The sequence below is a fragment of the Mauremys mutica genome, chromosome 9 (assembly GCF_020497125.1).
Source record: "Mauremys mutica isolate MM-2020 ecotype Southern chromosome 9, ASM2049712v1, whole genome shotgun sequence".
NCBI lineage: Eukaryota > Metazoa > Chordata > Testudines > Geoemydidae > Mauremys > Mauremys mutica.
In genome coordinates, this window is record NC_059080.1 from 28,624,654 (window position 1) to 28,648,041 (window position 23,388).

Genomic DNA, 23,388 nt, shown 5'->3' on the forward strand with positions numbered 1-23,388 from the left:
ATTTTTGCAACAAATTTAAGAATACTCAGTTTTGTATGTTTAAATTGGTTATGTGGAAATAAAAATATAAGTTCACCAATTTAGAGTACTATCTTAAACTTTTCACTGTGGTCTAAAACGGTAAACAGTTAGTCTAAATTAACCTGCAATCCCACATTTGTTTATTATTATGATCTAATATTATATTCAGGGCTTCAGGTGTTCTGCACTTCATGGCTACGGAACTTGCTGCGCACAACTGACCTTCAGAATCTAAATTTTCTTTTTTAGCCTATATTGGCTGCACAGATAACATTGAAAACAGAAATGGAGTATAAACTGATGTCTACCTGCATATGTATATAGGCTGAAACAATAGGTCTTAGGTAGTATCTGCCCCATGTATTCCACTTGGTTGTTAACTCTGAAGCTGAAGGATAACATTTTAATATTAACAATAGCTGTCTCAATGATTATCATTTTAGCAGAAATATCCAGTTAATGTGCTTTTCTCACAATCTCAAACTTCCTCCCATACTTCTCTACGGACCAGAAGTCATAGCCATGTCCTACCCATCTGCAAAAATGTCATCTAGCCCTATGACAATTTCTGAGATGAAATAAGGCATTATCAATTCAAAATTATACAACATGTTGAAAATGAAAATGTGGAGACATAAAATGAATTTAATACCAAAATAAATAACAGTGCTGGGCTACTGTACTGATTATATTATTCATGTCTAGGCATGCATGTCATGGTCATCATCCTGATATCTGAGTCTTTCCTGCGATCCATGTCCCTTCTCTCCCATTAGCCTTCAGCAGATCTTTTTTCCTCTCATCACACCCTTTTCTTTCTGTGTTCCAGCCACTCTTCGCCTCTCAGATTGTCGTATATTTTGTTTTTATTTTGTTCCAGAATTGAACTAGCAGGAAGAGATTATGTAAACCAACAAGAAGAGCCCTGCTGGCCTGTAGGGTGAGATGGGAATAGAAATGAGAGAAAAGATCCAAGGCTGCTCCCACTGAAGAGTAGCAAAGTTCCCATTGACTTCAGTGGGAGCAGGTTGCAGCCTGAGGGAGGGTAATGATTCAAAGGGATTTGGGGTTTGGTTTTTTAAAATGTTTAGAAAACAGTTTCCCTTTAAACAGTTTCTCAGCCCCATTCTCTTTGCATTTGAGGGGTTTCTTTGTTTTTGGAAAAGATGAGTTTCCTTGTTTTTTCTCCTTTTCATATAAGTAGTGATATTTTTCTGTTTCACGTGGAAATAAGGAAGCTAAGGTGGTGTCATTTTTGCTGGTAATCAGCTTGAAAATCCTGAGAACAAGAACCAGTCTAGGCAGAAAAGGATTATAGCAGCAAACCAGAGCAAAGAGCAGTGCAGTGTGGTCATTGAGAAATAACTACAGTGGGATTATGCAAATACCTGCACAGTTGACAGGAAGGGGTGTCGCCCAGTAAAGGGATTCACATACTGTACAGTTATTGAGAAATAGCCCTTCTAAGACAAATCAACCCCTTGGAGGCAAGCAGAGCCAAAGAACTGTACTAAAAGGGGAAACAACCACTGTACAGCTAAGTCTCAATGACTGCACAGTTTCTTGCACCCTGATTTGCTTAGATTATTGTATCTATTGCTTATGGTTATGATCAACTTCCTTAAAAAAACCTTCTGCTTAACCACAATAACTTCAAGTTACTCGAGTGTTACAAATATATATGTTTAATATGGTAAAAAAAAAACCCTGAAATACTGTGTACTTTTATGTGATGGATGTAGATATTATATTATTTTTTATTTATTTGCTTTATGGTACCACCTTGAACCCCCTGTTAAGGATCAGAACCACAATGTGCTAGGCACTATACAGACAAATAGCAAAGATGATAGTCCCTGATACAGAGAGCTCACAATCTATATGTCAGACAGGACAAAATGGATGAAAAAGACTGCCTTTCATTCACCATGCGACCCTGCCCTACATATGAGTCTGCGACACCATGAACTCCTTGCCTTTGCTCTGCCAGTGACTACAGCCTCAGCTGCCAGCAGTCCACTTCTCCCTCAAGCTGGCCTGTTCTTTCTCCTATGCCATTCCCATGCATAAAAAATCTCCCCACTCTCCATTAAATAATACTTATGTTTTAAAATGTATAAAAATGACTTACTTTCCATTGTTTTCAGAATTAATGGTATATTCTGCGGTCACAAAAGAAAGAGTGTGAATAACTACCAAAGAATAAAATGATGCCCTGTTACTAAATGTTGGGTGTCATTTCATTGCTACAGCAGACATATACATGGATATAATTAGAGGACTTGTATACGAGTTCCCACTAATATGGCATTAAACAAAGGCTAAGATCACGTATTAACTTTATAAGATTTGGGACAGAAATTTCTCCTTGAATTGATTAGTTGTGGTGTAACAGTTTAATTTATTCTTAAAATGAATGAATATGTGACTTTATTATATAATAGCTGTGAAGCCCCCATGAAATTATCTCCTCACTACTGCATAAGGATTCAGTCGGAGAGTTCCTGTTGACTTAATGGGGAGGCATGTGGCTAAATACCCCAGGTAGCTCTGTGAAAATACAGATGTATGTTTGTTTATTTAGAATTGCATTGTTCTGCTTATTTGTTGTTTGTTTTTATCCTCCTATTATTATAAAACAAAATAACACCAAAGGAGATTCTAGTGATTGCTCAGTACTGCCAATTATTACTACCGTTTTGTTGCTGCCTAATAACTGCAATTTGTGTTACTTTTGTAACCATATTTTATAATATGATTATTAAAAATTAAGGATTTCTTATGCTTGAAATGGCAGAGATAGGAAGATCATGGGCACAAACAATAATTAATGAAGAGATTACTGTATATCAACATAATAACATGGTTTAATATTTCATGCACCGGTACTCATCCATACTTTTTTCTCTCCTTATAGTCTTTCCACTACGCTTCCCTGAGGGTAAAAACCAAAAAATGGTCCAAAGGTAAACCATTGGAGTTAATAAATATTCAGAATTTAGAAAATGAAGGCCTTATTATGGCAATGGGAGGTGTGTGGGTCACGTATGCAGATCCATGCTTGGGATCAGACCTAATTCATGTATTTCCAGATATCATATACATGTATCTACATATTTGCTAGTAAATACTCAAGGGAACTGTACTATGGACCTGTTATCACATTAAAATCAGTGTTCAAACTTCCTTTGATTTCAGTGGGAGAAAGACATATATTATGCCATTTCTTACTACTTTATTCTTTAAAAAAACATAAACTATTTGAGAATATCAAGAAAACAAACTTTTGATTAAAAGTTATAAAATAAAAAGGCACTTCTTTTGTCATTCTATAATATATTTAGGGAATTAAAAATAATCTGGTATAATTTATATATAGTACATGCAAACCTGCCTTTTTATTTTGTTTGCAGTTTTAACTCACTGCCTAAAGACTTCTCCTTTACTCAGTCAATACATTTGTAGTATTTCTAAAGCTGATCAGGATGCAGTATCTTATTTTGAAAAGAACAAAATGTTAAGATCAATCGAATACTATCAAGAAAAGGGTAGCAATTTAATGTAATCTAACCTTCTGGCACTGCTTCACAGCTGTCAGACAAATATAATTTATGTAACAATGTAAACTTGATTTTTCACAGTAAAGCACCTAATGTTTTAATTAACTTTGCTGTAGGCTTTTAAGGAAAAATTATACAATACTAAGAAAAAATTCTGTTTGATAGTGATATCTGTAAGACAGAGTGACATTTCAGGGTTATCGGCTAGGATGTGTTTAAACTAAGTTCAGTAAATCTAAAATATTGTTGATGAATTAAAATCAGAATACAAGTATTGTGGGCATATACTGTTCCATGATTCCTACGGAATGATGGTAAACTTCCTTACCAGAATTTGATTTATTTTAGGGCTGTTAAAATTAAGAGCTTAAAACGGACTGAGGAAGTGGTGTTTGGATTTGGATCAAGATTTAAGTTTATGCCACTTAAAGGCCAAATCAGGACAAGGTTTTTGGTGTGGATTTGATGATGCCAAAATATCACAAACTATTCTCATGAGAATTTGGCCCCATATGGCAGAACTCCTTGGAGATTAAATAATTGGATAAGATTTTATTCAATCCAAACCAGAATTACAAACCACGCCTCTTCTATCTTTTCATCCATCTGGAAACCAAAATAATAGGACATGTCTAGATTCAGGAATTATAATCTGAACCACCCTCCACCCTGAAATTTGAAGGGTTTCAGTTTAGAGGTTCCTGTTTTGGCTCATCACTAGTTTTAAAAAGTAAGTTATTATATTTATTTTTATAGCGATAGGATCCCTCAGTCTCTCATGTTATCTTCCCATTTACAGGGAGCTCTCTGACTAGTGGGAGCAGGAGGCGGATTTCCTGCAAAGACTTGGGCCATGGAGATTGTGAGGGCTGGCTGTGGAAGAAAAAAGATGCCAAAGGTTACTTTACACAGAAATGGAAAAAATACTGGTTTATTCTGAAGGATTCTTCACTCTACTGGTACACAAACCAGAATGTAAGTATATGCTACACTTGAAAGAAAGAAAAAACAGCCTACATTAAATTTTGCTACTTTTTAAATAAAGGAAGCTAATATTTACCAATTAGTAGTTAAATACACAGAGTTTACTGTATTTCTGCTTGGACACGAGTCTGTAATATGTGGGTCTGGACAGGAAAAAATTCAGCTGCAATGATTCAGTTGAAGTCTTCAATCATCTATGTGTGAGTCTAACAATAAAATAGCAAAAAAGCTACATGGCATTCTTCAAGAACTACAAGTGTCAGCAATAAACAGTACTTCTTTTCCATATTTGTTAACAAGATGTTCACTGTCATCTTGCCCTATTATCAACATTGTGGGGAAATTCAGCCATGAGTTACACCTGGGATGAGTTAATTCCTACATTCTAAAAATTAAACCAAATGTGAAAACCTGACTCGGGAGAGCAGTTGATTTGAGTCATGGAGACTTATTTTTAAAATTGGGTTTTCTTAGATTATGCTGGGGGTAATAGCAAAACAATGTGAGTGTATGCTTGTGTTGTGTGTATATTGGCTTACTGATGTGTCTGCAAATGTTAGATGGTGCTCCTTATGTGTGCCAGTGGTTCCCAGGCTTTGTGATACATGAACCATCGGTGATCTGCGCAGCGGTTACGGGTGGTCTTCAGAAAGCTAGCCGGTCATATTGTGCTGGTCTTCTTCTTCCACTGTTAAATCATGTTTAAGGAAATTAAAATTACATGAAATACTTTTCTAATATTACTTTTCCATGCAAACAATTGTTGAAATTACCACAGTAATGTTTTCAGTCACCATTAGGAAGAGAAGTGTCCACAATACAATCACTGTTAAGATGTAATATACTCTTTAAAAAAAACTGAGAACCTCTCTGTAGAGTTATTAATAATGGGTTCAAATACCTGGTATGATGTTGAAAGTAATTTTCACATTTGAATGTGCTCTGTATTGTCTTTAACACAGAAGGGCTGGTGTTACTGTGACATGGTTAGAGAACTGACAAGTCAGTCACTTTATAAAAAACTGTCAACAGCATATGTTTAAGTAAACTATCTTCATGAATTAACGGTGTGGGAACAATGTATTCTTTATCTTTATTAATTGGACTTGACCTGCCTTTGAACCATAAGTCACAGCTGCACAGTTCTCACCTCTCATTTCTCTCTTTCTCAATAATGTACTCATCTTCACCTGCACTTCCTCTTCTCTTGTGATAGGATGAAAAAGCAGAAGGATTCATCAGTTTACCTGAGTTCAGGATAGATAGAGCCATTGAATGCAGAAGGAAACAGTGAGTATGAGTCAAACTGGTCTACAAATGAAGGGACCACCTTTGTAAAGATATTGTGTAAAGTATGGCACTGGGGAAAGTGGTATGTCTGTCTTTATCTGCAATCTGTACTAAGAATGCAAAAAGTTCCAGAAAAGGAGTTTATATAGAAAACCCTAAAACAGACCGATATTGTTTTACAGCCTCATGGGCACCAGTGTTTCTTATTTACTTAAAAAATATAACTTGGACTAAGTGGTATAAGCTGTAATGCAAATACAAACATTTAGAAAACTCTTCTCTTAGCTATCCAGATACCCAATTCCTATTTTAATGAAATGAAAGACTTGGGGTGGGGTGGGGGGAGGAGGAAAGTATATTAATTAGGAAGTAGATAAAGATTTCTTACTGTGATGGGATTTTCAGAACATAAGAACGGCCATACTGGATCAGACCAACGGTCCATCTAGCCCAGTATTCTGTCTTCTGACAGTGGCCAATGCCAGGTGCCCCAGAGGGAATGAACAGAACAGGTTATCACCAAGTGATCCATCCCCTGTTGCCCATTCCTAGCTTCTGGCAAACAGAGGCTAGGGACACTATCCCTGCCCATCCTGGCTAATAGCCATTGATGGACCTATCCTCCATTAATTTATCTAGTTCTTTTTTTAACCCTATTATAGTCTTGGCCTTCACAACATCCTCTGTCAAGGAGTTCCATAGGTTGATTGTGCGTTGTGTGAAAAAATACTTCCTTTTGTTTGTTTTAAACCTGCTGCCGAATAATTTCATTTGGTGACCTCTAGTTCTTGTGTTATGAGAAGGAGTAAATAACACTTCCTTATTTACTTTCTTCACATCAGTCATGCTTTTATAGACCTCTATCATATCCCCCTTTAGTCGTCTCTTATAGCTGGGATTATGTTTTCCAATGTACATTACTTTGCATTTATCAGCATTGAATTTCACCTGCCATTTTGTTGCCCAGTCACCCAGTTTTGAGAGATCCTTTTGTAGCTCTTCGCAGTCTGCCTGAGACTTAACTATCTTGAGCAATTTTGTCTTATCTTCAAATTTAGCCATCTCACTGTTTATCCCTTTTCCCAGATAATTTATGAATATGTTAAATAAGACTGGGTCCAGTACAGACCCCTTGGGGACACCACTATTTACCTCTCTCCATTCTGAAAACTGACCATTTATTCCTACCTTTGTTTCCTATCTTTTAACCAGTTACTCATCCATGAGAGGACCTTCCCTCTTATCCCATGACAGCTTACTTTGCTTAAGAGCCTTTGGTGAGGGACTTTATCAAAGGCTTTCTGACAATCTAAGTACACTATATCCACTGGATTCCCTTTGTCCACTTGCTTGTTGACCCCCTCAAAGAAGTCTAGTAGATTGGTGAGGCATGATTTCCCTTTACAAAAACCGTGTTGACTCTTCCCCAACAAATTATGTTCATCTACGCATCTTACAGTTTTGTTTGTTACTTAGTTTCAACCTGTTTGCCTGGTACTGAAGTCAGGCTTACTGGCCTGTAATTGCCAGGATCACCTCTGGAGAAGAAGGACTAACAATTTTATCAATTATTTGTTTTGTGGTTTCAATTTATTTCAAATAAACAGAAGAAAAAAAGTCTAAAAAGAGGTCTTAGGGTTATGTATAAATAGCTCTAGCTGAGATAACACTAACTCTGTTTCCTCTATCTCAGAGCACAGACACAAAACTAGTAGGGTCAGTCATTTAGGGGCTGATCCTGCACTTCTCTCTCAAAGCACCTATTGCCATAATGCAGAGTTTTCAAAGAGTAAAGAGTGCAGGATTTGGGCCTCCATTAATTGAACAAAGGAAATTTGGTTCCAACAGCAAAAATAAATAGGTGTTTCTCTTTCCAGTATTCTTATCAATCATGGAGAAGCTGATTTACTGAATAATTGTTACTGCTGCCCATGTTACACATTGAGTGGAATATCCTTGAGAAACTTTGAAAAAAATGCATAACTATTAGACTACTGTGTCCTATGTGGTTTGAATAGTTGTCTCACTCATACAATTAATGAAGGTACTAATTTATAAATAGGAGTCATGGCATTATCTCACCCAGGTTTAGCTCTCCTCCAGAGCTAAAGGAATAATTTCAGGCTCTATATTTGAGTGCTAAGATGTTCTTGGTGCTACCAATGGAGGTTGGATAGCTGATGTCACTGAAAGACGTTCCATTGATTTTAGGCAGTATCTCCATCATCATATTTAAAAAAAAACATTTTAAGAGTAAGCAGAAATATAAGAACCCAAACAGAAACCAAAGTAGTTTAAATCTTCATAGGAGGGAGCACAAATATCACTTGTTTAAATGCTCTTTTTTCAAAGACACTGTCCATTCTGTGGTTATCATACAATGGTAAATGCATAAGGTTGCCTGACCCTACTTTCTTATCCTTACTTAAACCCACTGCCTTCAGTGGAGGCAGGATCAAGTTCTAAAACTTTAATAACATTTAATTCTAAACATAGTATATGCTAGTATACTAGTCATTTAGTTTGCCTGGTATGTATCATTCATATATTCATGTTACTTTTCCAAATATAAACACTTCATTGGATTTATTTTGCACTTTTTCCACCCAGTTTAATAAAAAATGTACTTCTCTATTCACATACGACATGGAGTTTGTCAATGTGTTTAGTAGGCTTAGTCTCAGCAGTTTCTCATTTATATGTTTCTTGTAAATAATCTAAATGTGCTGTTACTTCATGATGGCCTTTGATCAAACTAATTATGAGAGCTCGGATTAGTGAGGATCCATCTGTAATGAATCACTGTTTATCAGAATAATGCTAAAACATTCGAGGTCTCAATCTAACATTCCCTGTGTACCCAAAAGTCCTGTTCAATTCAATGTTCTGAATATGTAAGAATTTCAGGTTCAGGCCTTTTATCTAATGGAAGTTTATTGCCAGAGTATTTTTGACACCTCAAAATGAAATAGTACAGTCAAAATTCTATTTAAAATTCCACCTACGTAACATAATAAGTAAAAATATACACCTTGGATGCCACGCCAATGGCTTTTCATATCAAGAGACTCTGAACACAATTCTAACAGACACTGATTTCTGGCACTGCACTAACCTGAAGCCACACAATGAAAAATACCCTTCTGCATTATTCAAACCCTGCTCTGAATACAATTATTAATTTCCTCAGGGGCTTCTCTGTGGTACTCACCACTAGAATATCTGAGTGCTTCACAAACCTGAAGAAGAGCTCTGTGTAATCTCGAAAGCTTCTTTCTCACCAACAGTAGCTGGTCCAGTAAAAGATATTATCTTACCCACCTTTCTTCACAAACATTAATTTTTCTCCACATCACCCATGTGGCATTATCTGCATTTTAACGACCCATTCATTGTAGATTTTTGAGCACCAGATGCATTTGATATCTGGACCCCAGAGAGAGGCAAAAGTCCCATCTATCTTGCCAGAGATGCATAGGAATTCTGGTAGTCATTAAGCATGGAAGAGAGTGAAAGATATAGTCAAGGATTACTAAACTGGACACTTCCAGTGCTCTGAAGCTAGGCCACCTGCCACTAAAAATATTAAATTAAAAACACCAGCAGCAGTCAACAGATGGATCACAGGCCACCTGTAATTTCTTATATGTAACAATGAGAACCAAAAAGCCATTGCACTGGAACCTTATTTTTAATATTCAGGGAGTCCTCGGATTTAAGACACAGTTCGTTACTCAGAATTGTGTTGTAAGTCTAAACGTTGTAAGTCTAAACAGTTTTTCCCATAGGAATCAATGGTATGAAGGTGGGATTGGTTCCTATACCAAGGCTTGATACACTATTTTCACCACAATAACCCAGATTTTTGTACTAAATGAATTATAGATGACTAATGTTGCAACATCAATGTATTTACTATACACTCTATTTTGTAAACAGCATTCATATAAATATATAAACTCACACATGCTGCTCAGAATGCCGACAACACAGGCTCAGAAAGCCAGGGAGACCGGCACACATGCTGAGCCTCAGCCAATCATTGTTCAAACTTTCTGATTGGCTCCTGACCCTGGGCTCAGCCAATCAAAAACAAGCAGCAACCTTACCGGGCAACAAGCTACCTTGCTGCCTAGAAGCCAATCAGAAGCGACCCCTCCCATTTCCATACATAATAACCCAATCAAAAAGTGATTTCAAGAAAACTTTATGCAAATCGAGCATTGTAAGGGCAAAACAAGCGTCGGTAGGGGCGAAACAGGCAGTCAATTGAAAAGTGTCGTAAGTGGCATCCAACATAAGTCGGCATCCTATGTCCAAGGACTTATAATACATATAATTAGTTAGTGTGCGCCATCTAGTGGGCACCATAAAAATGTTCCATTTCTTTTAAGGGGTTGTTCTGAAATTCACTATTTACATTTGCAAAACAGAATTTTTCCAGTTAATTCAATTCGCAAGTAATATTTATAACAATTACAATATTAACAGTGGTTTTGTCCTTTTGCTTATTTACTTTAATTTTTACATCATCTCCCCAACTGGTATTAGTAACTCATTTCTCTTGGATATTTTGTCCTCAACTTCATTAAACATCAAATTCTGGTCATAACAAATATATTAAATTAAATATTAATAAAAATATTAAATTAAATTGTATCACAGAGTGTGATACAATTGAATCATCCGCAAATGACCAGTAATCAGTCAGTGAGATAAGAGTATAAAATGTCTATAGGTGAAATTAACATTTACTGCAAAGCCAGCTCAAGGCCTATAAGTCACTTTAGTCCTATTTCATGGGCTGAAGTGAGACTTAAGTGGGCTTTATGCTGAGCCATTGCCCAGGGGTGAATTTCACCCCTAATGAATAATTAATTTGCCAACAGAGAGGAAACTGTACAGGCAGAGGATTCTGTATTCTTATGCTGTTTCCACATTTACCTCTTTTGAATGCATTTGTCTTGGAAAATTCGGTTACTGTTAATGATGGGATGTAGAAGAAATCAGCGAAACTGGGATTTCCACAGCTTTGATTTGTGTCTCTGAAAGTCAGAATAAATCATCATGGTAAATATTACAGCATGATTTATATTCAGGATATTAACACAAGTGTTCATCTCAGCTTTTTTCATAACTATATGTTTACTGTTTCCTGGGCCAATTCTTACATCTATTAATTATCATACAAGGCTGGGTATTCTAATTTAGATATTGCAAAATATTATTAATCATGGACTATATCATCATAATGGACGCCTTCATTTCCTGAGGACTTCATTTCTTTGTCAAGAATATTCCCTATCGTACAACTATAGAAATGTGAGTTACACAAAGCTAGTATTGCTCTCAACAGCTATTTTATTGCAAAAGAGGATGACTCAGGAAAAGCTGAGTTTGTTTGTTTTTTTTAAAAGATGCATACCTATATGTACTGTATTGGCCCAGTCTTGCAAGGTGATGAATGTTCACAGTTCCCATTGGGCCTGATTGTGACCTCATGAGAATTATTCCATTTAAATCAGTGGAGTTAAATCTGCCTGATGCCAGCATGATATGAGAATCAGGCCTACTGACTACAATCCTTGCCTAATATAAATCTGACAGTCCACTGAAGTCAATGAAGCATGGCTGATGTACACTAGCCAAGGAGCTGGGGCCATTTTCTTTAATGGGAGTTGAGAGAGCACTAGGAATATAAGACAGAGCCTGTAATCTTATGGCTGCTTTCCCTCATACCATTCTAGGCATCTCACGGTAAAACAGTGCAACCAAAATTCTATTTAAAATTGCACTTATATAAAACAAGTACAAATATTAAGACACTCCTTTGATGCCGCACCAATGGCTTTCCCAAAAAAAAAAGAGTTTGGCACACATTTTTAAATGAAACTTGTTCTGTAGCTCAGCAAAGACCTGGAAGTTGCACACTGCACAAACCTGGACCCAGAAAAAATATATAGCCATCACCCTTCTGCCTGAGGAAACCCTGAGGTGAGAATTCAACCTCCCTCAGAGAGCAAGAGGATGTCTATGATACCAGAAACTCAGTAAAATGACATGAAACTCACTATTATGGTAGTAAATTCTGTGATAAAACCTATAATAAATTATAATGTAGCTATAAAGTAATAGTAATTTCATTTTGTTTGCTTGGCTTTTTACCATATTTATTAAAGGACCTTTTTCTAGATACACTACAGTACAGATTATGATGAACCATTATAGGAGTTCAACAATGAGCATATATATTCGCTAAAGAAATAACATCACAAATATAGCTGCAGCAAAATGTACATGTGTGCATGTACCTAACCCCCACACTGATACTGGAAAACTGTTAATAAAAGAGGCTAAATATATCTGGAACCATCAAAATGCATCATAAATGGCATTATTGCAAGGCCTAATCCAACTCCCCTTGGTGTCAATGAAATAACATTGGCGGTATTTGGAGGTAACAAATATGATATCTGATATAAGATCAGATTCTGAAGAGGACAGAAGGAAAGGAGATTTCCTCTTGTTAAAGTATAGAGTGCTTTGCTTTTATTAAAAAAATTATTCAGTTAATTGTACAAAATACATATGTGATGGGCCAAATTATTCCTTGGTGTAACTCCATTTATTTCAGTGGTAAAATGAATTAGTCCCCTTGTGTGTTTTTTGGTTTCAGCCATCTTTCCATATGTGCAATATTACTGGATCTTCTAATCAGTCTAGGCCTGATTAATTTCACATGCGTTTTCCTGCATATCTTATAACATTAAGTTTGTATACATACAGAAACTTCTGGTGTTCATGAAAATGTACCTGCAGATGTAAAATCAAAATCATGTCCTTGGACATCTAACTAAAAATAAAAATGGGGAGCCTAATATTTTTACTTTTTAAATATAAAATTAATTCTGGTCCAGGTGTTGTAGAAACAATTTTAAAGCCATTAACACAGAATCCAGCTATTAAAGATAATCAGTAATGAAAGAATTAATATGAAGGAAGTGGGACGATATGTGGGTATGACTATGATAAGAGCACTTATGACTTATATAGCACTTTACAAATGTTATCTAATTGCAACAACCAAGTGAGGTAAGTTTCCCTTTTTTGTACACAGAGAAACTGAGGCAGTGAGGTTTGTGATTTGCTGAAGGCTGCATAATCAATGGCAGAGAATGAATTAGAACTAAGCAGTCTTAGCTCCTAGCCTTGAACACCATGCTACCACCAGGGTTTGTCACATTTTTTTGTAGTGTGAATGACAGTGTCTTGTGAACTACCACTGCTCCCATTCAGACGGGCACCTCACCTCAATTTTGTGCAAGCCACCTGCCCCTGAACTTGGGAAGACCACTTGCCTTCCAATTTTTACTGTGCAATATCCCAGTGGTAACAAATAATAGAGTGTTTAGCTAATTGTTATTGTCCCACGGGTGGCTTTGCTTCCTGACAGAAGTTTCTCTTTGCATCCTCTTACACAACAACAGATACTAGGGATCCTTCTTCTTTCCAGCTCCTTTTATAGGCATCTAAGCTGTTCTTTCAGTGAAGTACATGGACAAGTGAAGTGGGCCACTTCTAGCCTGTAAAAGTAACTAGAAAAAAGGACCACCATGTAACCAACCAGCTCTCTGCAGACCACCAGTGCTCCACAAACAACAGTTTGATAAATGCTGTTCTGGAGCATGATGCTTGCCTTTGATTATGCTGGATGGATCAGGACATTGGCAGAAGAACATGTTTCAAGTTAGGGAGCATATGCAAAATACATAATTGTAATGGGTGCTTTTTTATAAGAATCCATTAACTTTGAAGGACTAAGCCTCCCCATGGTTTTCCACGTCATTGATTTTGAAATTAATAATAGGATACAAAGCCATTCATCTCTAGGTTCACAGTCTACTTATTTTCATCAGATACCTGTTTTAAGGACCTGCATGGAAAATAATCTGGGGTTCTCAATCCAATTCTTGGTGGACAGCTGTCCATATCATTGGCACCCATGCAGGCAGTGTCAAAAGATAAGCCAAGGACTGAATAAGAAAGATAATGAACTACAGGCCTACTTCAAGAGATTATCCCATAGACCAGATCTGAGACATATTTGCAGTGCTGGGTGCAAGAAGCTTGCCTATTCTGTAGATAATTAGAGGGTGTCAGTCTGTAACATTGTCAGTCTTGTTTCTTGCACAGCACCACATTAACTTGAATTTCTATTAAAACAGAGCTAAGATAATGTTTTAAAAATGAATATATCAGCATGATTCTTTGCCGCTACACACACTTTTTTTATAGGAGGAGGCACATATTTTAAGGGGAATTTTATGGAGTAACATACAGTATATAGTATTGTTAAGACAAACACACTTCTGACATTTATTATCTATCATGAACAAAATGTTACTTCCACAGTTTATTGCATATGAAGTCCAAAACAGGATTCACAGAAGTCCTTCTCAACTGAATCCAAGATCAGTGCTTGCATGGACTGTTCATAATGATGCCTAAGACTAGTGCACATTGTATTGATAATAATAAAATGAGATTATTTTTTCAGTATGCAAATCCAACATGCTTTAAGCACATAATACTGTCAGCAAAGTATGTAAACTCAACAAACATATAGATAACTAAAGATAGGCTTATTAAATTATGCAAAGTACAGAGTTTTGTCCCTGTAGTCACATACTCACCTGCAGAATCATCACCTATTCTACCCTCCAAAGTTCTTTTGCTAGTGGACAACTCTTCATCTTATGCATTTTACCAGTGAAAACTACAGACTAAGAAATTTATTTCATTTTTCTGCTAACTAATGCCAGAGCATTTGTAACAGAGGAAGTGACTTTTTTTACATGAACAGTGGATATCTACTATAAAATGACTGCCTTTCAGGAAATGAAAGATTACATATTGTGGGATATTAGCTGTAGCTCTGCAGTGACCTGGGATGAGTTCTTTAGTGAAAGAACAGAAAACCGTTGGCTGAATGCCTTCCCAGGAGTTTTATAAGAGAATGATGCTACAATAGATGCAAAGAGATATACACATCTTGAACCACTAGCCAGACGCTGGTCCCAAAACTGAAGAAATGGTAAATAATCTAGACAATAGGCACAGCAAGAAAACTCAGCTGTGATAAAGCTGTATGTGAAAGATAACACATTGACCACACAGCTGATGACAGCTTCAGAAATCAAGTCAGATTCACCCTTGATGTAACTTCATTGATGTCCGTGAAATTACACCAGGGGTTAATTGGGCCCATTGTGACTACAAAAACAAACAAAAAATATCAAAGCTAGTAAATTACAAATCCCAAGACCACTTGAAGTTTGGATGGTTTAAGTTTCACTCTTAGAAGCTGTTTCTGAACGCAGGGGTGAGTGGCCCCCACTAATGAGAGCTTCCACATTTTTTCACTTGTCAGCGAAGCATATATTTCTTATATCCCCCTAGGGTGACAAGGTTGCTGCCATCAAGTTCAATTTGAATGAAAAGTCCCTGATTAGCGAGACAAAACAAATGCAGAAGTGAATTGGTAAATTTATCCTGGGTGCTACCGGATCTTTTTTGCAGTGTTGTTGTAGCCGTGTTGGTCCTAGGATATTAGAGAGATAAGTAAGATAGGTGAGGTAATGTATTTTATTGGACCAACTTATCTTGGTGAAAGAGACAAGCTTCCAAGTTTACACAGAGCTTTTCATCAGGCCTGGGAAATGTATTCAGTGTCACATCTAAATATAAGGTGGAACTGATTGTTTAGTTCCACACATTGGAACCATCAGTAGTAGTAATACATATTGTAGGAGACCATTCAAGGTGAAATGGCCGGTTAATACTTCTGCAGTCAGGGTGGGGAAAAGGGTGATTAGTGAGTTACAGATTGTTGTAATGAGTCATAAATCCAGTGTCTTTATCAAGTCCATGGTTTTTAGTGTCTATCAAAGTTATGAATTTAAGTTCCCAGGCTCATCTTTTGAAAGTTATTCAGGTTTCCTTTGAGGATGAGGACTTGAGAGGTCAATTAAAGAGTGATCACTTTGAAAAGTTTTCATCCATAGATGATAAGGGGTGTTTTTGTCTTTTATCATTTTTAATTGAACTCACATAGAAAAATGTATGTGTAACTCTATGACATTCTGAAGAACCCAAGAGAAAGTAAGTTTGAGGAGGACTTTCAACCTCATCATGTACATTTATCAACAAAGGGCAATAAAGTCGTTATAGACAAACTATTTTAAAAGAAAACTACATTTTTCTCCTTTGTTTGTTTTACAGTGCCTTCAAAGCATGCCACCCCAAAATTAAAAGCTTTTACTTTGCAACTGACTGTCTTGAAGAAATGAATAGGTAAGTTACTTCTATTCTTCATAGGACTACCCTAATAATTTTACTGAGATACGTGGAATAGCACAATGTAAGGAAAATATTATATCAGCTCTTCTAGGAACACACATGTCACTGAGGGAACATCATAATACGCAGATTCACAGTGCTTTCAATATATGCTCCTCGCTTTGCTACTGATTTATGTGACTTCATGCCTTTGCCTATAGTGTTATAATGTATGCCTAATTCTATATGTGGTGATTGAAACAATACATGTGAAATGGTCTTTGCAATGCCACAGGGCCTGATCCTGTAAATATGCATATTAATAACTCTGCTCTGATGAGGTGATCTCATTTAAGTTCATGAACCATCTCACTTGAGTAAAGTTTCTTCTGTGCATAAATTTTGCAGGATTAGGCCTACAAATACTAAGGCCGACATTTGAAGGACAAATGCTTCCAGTGCCCAAGAGCTGTATATCTTAAACCAAAACTGCACATTTAGTAACCATACCACTCCATAACTGTGCTGCTATTATCACAATTATAGAAAGGGGCTGGGATTTTCATATTTGAAAATTTCACCTACAGTGTTTAATGTTTTACCTGAGTTTTAAAATACATAGGTGTGTATCTTAACTCAGCTGTCAGTTTCATGCATACAACCCTGGGGCTACAAATGTGTACCTAAAAACAGAATTTGCCCTGTGCTCTAAAAGCCACATATTTCAGATCACTTGTCAGCAAATGTGATTGCTTCCCCCAACAAATTCTATTTTATAACTGTTTTAATGTCACTTTTGTCCTCCCTAATCTTTACAGCTGACAATTAACAATTTAGAACAACATATTTTGATCCAAACTCTCAAAGGTGAGTTTGCCTTATGTGTGTGCAGACCTTGGTGTACACATCCCTGGTGTATGCACAACAGCTGGGGGTTGTTATTGCACATTCTGGTGTGTGTGTGTGTGTGTGTGTGTGTGTGTGTGTGTGTGTGTGTGTGTGTGTGTGTGTGTGTGTGTGTGTGTAATCCCTGCTTGTTTGCATACAATAAGGATTCATATGCCCAGATTGGATGTGAGCACTTAGACATGCACATCTTTGAAAACTAGGGACATGTATATTACAGATACTGACTCTTCCATTGAAGTCCATAGACAAGGACTGGCCAATAATGTATTATACTTTATCTTCCTGCAAACTATGGATACAATGTATCCCAGGTTCTTCTTTGAGTGGCCTCTGCATAGTCCCACTCATGGGAATGTGCCACCTGATGCAGACTAGATGGTAGAACCTTCTCCGTCTTATCCCGTAAATGAAATGGTAATGGGATATTACAGCCTGGTACAGTTTATCAGCTTTCTTAGAAATGGGTGGACAAGAAGCTGAATTGGCCCAGCTATTTTTTGCAGGCTGTTTTTGTTTGTTTGTTTAATCCAAAATAGGGAAAGAAACTATTTTTGAGGGAGTTCCCAAAATATTAAACATGAGATGAGAAGCTTCCTCCATAGCCTCAAAAAGTAACTTTATTGTTGAAACCACAATAGCTCACACAATTAGAGAGCATGTTCAGAAGGAGAAAACATAGAGGATATGCCCTCATTTTCATTTGGTAACAAATCAGATTCCCTCTCAATCTTAAACTCCTGATGTTCCATATGCTCAACTATTTCCTCATCTTCCTCTGACAAACATCACCTATTACAGTAGCAGCAAACTAACAGATCTGGGGCTACAGAATCCAGAGGCACTGTTATGGTCTCATTCTTAGCAGCAGGAGCCTCTCTTTATCAGTCATATTGGGGAGATCCCATAAATGTCCTAGTTGGAGGCCAGTACGGCCATGGAGTTCAAGGCTGCCATTCTTGCCAAAACCACCCATATGGAAATATGCCCATGGGATAAGGAAATCCAAATGGTCCATAAACCCTGACCTAGGTAGTTGAAACCTAGGCTATCTAGGTTGAGAAGATGTGTCCTAATCCTCTTGTTTGCAGATCCAATCTTAGATAGGTAACAGAGCTTTTTAGAAGATAACATTGGAACCAGAAGATGGATAGGTCTGAATTGACAGAAAGATTTGCCTGATGGTCTCATAGGAATCTTAGGCGGAGACCATGACAACTCTGGAGTAAAGATCAGAATGTCCTCCAACCTGCACCTCTAATGAGGAGTAGAAGATTGAGAAATACCCACTGTTGGAACCTCTCTCTTCTTTCCAGAAAAGATATGACACTCTAATCCAGAGGCTGATTTAACTGCCTGTGATGGACCACTCACAGTCTTTCTCAGATCTGATGCCGGTGCCAAAGCTAAAAAAACTACTGGTATCAATCTGATACTTTAGATGTTTTCAGATCTGGGGAAATTCTTGTATCTGCAGGTTCAGGTCCAAGGATGGGGGTGCTTCATGGACCCAATCCTGATGTCTGTCATGGAAAGGAGGAAGATGAATCCAAGTCAAATGGATTTGATGAATTGCCTGTCTGAGATCAGGCCCTGCTAACAGTGGATCTTTTAGCAACAGCCTTCTTCTTCAGAACCACAACTGACTGATCCAAAGGCTTAGTCTTATGCTTGCTCGAAGCACTTTAGAACCATTGAGCAGATCTGAAGTTCTGGCCTCTGAGCATGTGAACATAAATGGAGGCAAATCCAGTGCCAATTCAACATTCTTCCTAGGCACTTTAATTTTTTCAGGTGCTGAAGATAGAACCAACATAGGTCTCTTCCCTTTATACTCCAACTTCTCAGATCTGGAAAGGTTTAGCTGATGGTGTTCCTGAAGTAAGAGTGCCTGAAGTCTATTGAGTTTCTCCTAGCATACTCTAGACATAAATGTAGAGTATATGGTACATCTAGATGGATAATGTCCCTCGCTGACACATGCTAGGTACCTTACATGGTCATCCAATGCTGAGGAAACTGACAGGCAGGAAGCACATCGTTTGAAACCTGCTTACTACTTCTTCAGATCCTCTTCATAAAGGAACTGAGACAAAACCTATACTAACTTTACCAGTAAACGGCTAACTCTAAGAACAACAAAAAACTACCTAGAAGAACTAACTATTATTATGGTAATAAGAGAGAAGCTCTATGTCCATTGGATCCAGAGAGGCTCACTTCCGTAGTGTACTGTGCTGCAGTTGAAAGGAACTGAGGCAGTAGAGGGCTCTGCGCCTTCTTTTATAGCCTCACCCTCAGAATGTTCATGAAGGGTAGGAGGTGGCATGCAGGCGCTCTGATAGGCACTCCTTGGAGAAGGTTGTACCGTCTATTGGTGTACAGCGATTGGTGCATTCCCGTAAGTATGAATATGCAGGGGCTCATCTCAAAGAACTCCAATTACAAATTAGTAACTGTCATTTTTATTGTGTGTATGTATGTGCATAATATATAATATGAACATACTTGGGTAGTTGAAGGCTCTCACTTTTTTTAAAATAAGAGTTAATTGAAATGAAACACATTGCATACTGTATGAAATTTGTTTTAATTATCTTGGTATTTATTATTACAGAATATATAGAAAGACATTTTTAAAAGGCAGTGAGCAAGACATTTAAAATAATGCAATAATATGTGAAAACCTCAAGAGTCAGGGATACAGATGAATGTACACTATATATATTGATATATTGTGTTATAATTCAGCAACATTTTTACACTAATTATACAGCAGAAGACTTGCACATCGGTAATAAGAGAGGCGAGCCCCAGCCTGGTTCCTGTCTCCCACACAAATGAAGGCACTTCCATGCCAAAACTGTCTCTCAGTTCCAAAGTTAAACAAACACATGAAATAAATATAAAAATATCATCCTAGTCAGATAATAGTCTGCAATGGGCAAGTACTAACAGCAGAGCTCTTCTACATAGGCCTGCCTGATGTTCTACTCTCACTTCAAATGTTCAGAGTATAGTGACAGCTTCTGCCATTGTACTTCCATTGTAATGGTCACATTCTTATAAGTAGTGTCTGAAAAATCTCCTTTTGTTAATGAATTTTTAACAAAGTCATCCAAATGAAATTGTGTGTGTTTGATTATAATTGCCTATAGAAAGCTCCAGCTAAAAGACCAAATGACACTTTTTGTGCAGGAGATTAAAAGAATGTAAGTTAAAGGTATTAATCAGGTCTGCTTATTTGTGATTGTATCCATATGTTAATACCTGTCTGCACATTGATCTTGAAATGTGGGTTGTCCTGTATGGGCTTTAATATTACAATTGATAGATTGAAGCTAGTGAGTGCTATAAGTTGTTGTTGTATGTCCAGGTTATATTAAATACATGTCTTTTGTCTTGGGAGTTTTGAAAGGTGTTCCACCTAGTTTTCTGTGTTGAGTACTGATGGTACATATTCACTTTCAGTGTAATTGTGTTACAGTGTATGTAGAATGCTAGAGAAGTAGCATTCCTCTGACATATCATTTGTATTTTATCTGAGAGAGATATCTTCTTTTTTGGCCAAACAATGTGTTCATTATGGGCCTAATCCAATCCTATTGAACTCAAGGCAGTGGCGCGGGAACACTTTGAATAGTGGGAGTGCTGAAAGCCAGCCCCCTTACCCTGTTCCCTTCCCCCACTCCAACCCCGGAGCCATTAGCTGGGACCAGGGGGCCAGCAGCTGAAACCTGGGGGCTGGTGGGCTGGGACTTGGGCATTGGGGGGCCAGCAGGCCAGGACACAGCTAAAACCTGAGGGTGTTGGAGCACCCCCCTGCATCCCTAGTTCCTGCGCTTATGACTTCAGGACAGTCTTTCCATTAGCTACAGTGGGCTTGGATCAGGACCTCTGTTGTTTCTCTGAATGTTTCAATTTTCTTTTGTTTTCTTATTGTGCTCTTCTTTGTACATACATTTGAGGCATAGAAGTACCTGCTAACATACAGTATGGGAAGAGTGGGGTGTTTGGGAATCTCTTGCATAAACAATAGTCATAATTTAAAAGTCATCATTTTGTCAACAGTTATACAATAGGATGTGAGATACCATAATTATTTCTCAGTACAGAAAATAATAGTTGTCTGATATATTACTATATATGGTAACAATAGGTAAAAACTGATCTTTTAATAGAGACCACTGTAGCTCACTCTAGGTGGGATGGTGGTACCATGATTACTTTTACTTTATCTTGCTACACAAATTTACAACACAGTTCATTATCAGTACATCACACACTTGTATGGTTTCTTAAAACTCTACTTGATAATGAAGCAGGTCTCTAGCTCTTTAAGAATGAGTTCCACTAATATAAAATACACACTGGCCAGTATAACAGTTCCCAATTGTCTCACTTCCAGGAGATTTCTTAAAATGCACCTCTACCATTAGTGTTAAAATGTGCTTGACACTTCATCTGAGAATGCTTTAAAAAAAAAAAAACCACCCCCCCACACACTCTTTATAGACAATTCTGCCTATAAATCCCATTGTGGAAGGAGGCGTATTTATTTTCCCTTGCTTTTTTAGTACTAAATTTATATTAAAATAGCAGCTTTGTTTTTGTGCATGTGGCTTATTCCACCCTGAAGTTACAATCTGCAGTCTGTTGATGACATTATTACCATAGCCACAATTGTGAAGTCAGAAAAAGAGAATTGTGATTTCAGGTAGAAGGTAAGCAGCTACATAAATAGATAAACTAATAAGGAATAAGGGTGGTGTTTCTTATGCAGATATTCTTATTAATAAAGGAAGAGGCAACAGAACTACAAACATATACATTATATTAACAGAATTCTCTCTAAATTGAATATGACTTAAAGTTTCCCATGAGGCTTTAAAAAGTCTCTAAACAGCTGCACTGTATAAGTTATTAAAATGTCAAGCCTTTCTGTTATTCCAAGATCTTTCCTATCTTCCTAATTCCCAGTATAATTCCAAATTTTGTGGATAGACCAGATGTTTTGTTTTCTTGTTTTGCTGTTGTTTTTGTTGGTATTAACACTAAAATTCCAGTCTCACATTAACAATCACGCTTAAAATAGTAATGCTCAAGGAATCTCTGCATGCCATGGTTGAAATTTTATGTCAAAACTTCAATTCACTGTTACTGCTTTTGTAGTTGAAATTTCAGACTCGGCTCCTTTGATAGAAGCAGTGGGAACAGTTTTTGGGAGGAAAATGATAGTACTCTGCTCAAACTCTATCCACGTTCTCAGAATAATGGAAAATTTCAGCTGGAGTTAAGAACAGTGAAATAGTTAAGAATGTTGACACGTAACTCATCTAACACTTAATTGCCTTCAGAGTTGATGTGCCCCATCTTAGAGTTATTAGATCACATGCTAGCCCCAGCTCTGTCCCCATTATGCCAGTTTGGGAATTCCAACTATGGACAAAAACTGGCTTAGGTGACTCTGCCCCCACCTCACTCTTCACCACAGACTTAGAGGGTGTTCTTGAGAGAGCTTGGGGCTGATTAAGGACAAGTATCTATCCCTCGGCTCTATTCCTTCACCATCAACAAAGGGATTCCGTGAAATATGAGGAAGTATTATCTTACAGAGGTGTCACTACCCACTCCTGCTATACCTGTAGGATTCCATTGAGTTTTCCATGGAGACAGAGGGAACAATCTGACCATATAATTAGAGATTCTCTTATCCAAACCATAAAAATACATTCACTTTAGTCAATGGCATTTAGTTAATTTTACTTCAGGTTCTCACTCCAGATTCAGCATTTATTCACTTGAAAAGCAATTAATTTATTTTTTACACATGGCAATTATTCAGTTTCTCTTTAATACCGTGTCCTAATTTCCTGAAAGAGTTAAGTACTGATTGGTAGTCATTGACTTGTTTGCAGCACATACAGTTGTTCTGTTGCTGATTAATTGTTCCTGCTGTGTTGCTTGTTACAGACAGGCTTTCCTTTGCAAAATTAATGTGCACATGCAGTTTTGTCAGGTCTACATGAGTACTCTTGTGTTCTTAAAAATGAATTAATAAAATTAATTAATTCATCTCTCACTTGGCTTGGTTACTTGGTGGCTTATAAATTGATAGAAGCCTTGTGACACAGTAATGTTCGAAGGTGCAATCCAGATCAGTGAGGAGGTCTTTTCACCACTAGCCCTGCAGCCCTGGATGCCTCACAATGCTTTGCTGTTGTAGCTCCCAGCCGTGGATGCTCAGAACTAGCTTACAAGTGTCTGTGTGCTTAGACAGCCCTGGTTC

General features: G+C 37.3%; 1 protein-coding gene across 1 annotated transcript in view; it reads left to right on the plus strand.

Moving 5' to 3' along the window:
* The window catches only part of LOC123377890 (connector enhancer of kinase suppressor of ras 2-like), a 474,233-nt gene that overhangs the window by 409,545 nt on the left and 41,300 nt on the right, over window positions 1-23,388 (plus strand). Inside the window, exons 16-19 of the mRNA XM_045031225.1 lie at window positions 2,939-2,987; window positions 4,381-4,556; window positions 5,782-5,855; window positions 16,137-16,208. Of these exons, the coding sequence (XP_044887160.1) occupies window positions 2,939-2,987; window positions 4,381-4,556; window positions 5,782-5,855; window positions 16,137-16,208 (371 nt within the window). The remainder of the gene's footprint in view (window positions 1-2,938; window positions 2,988-4,380; window positions 4,557-5,781; window positions 5,856-16,136; window positions 16,209-23,388) is intronic.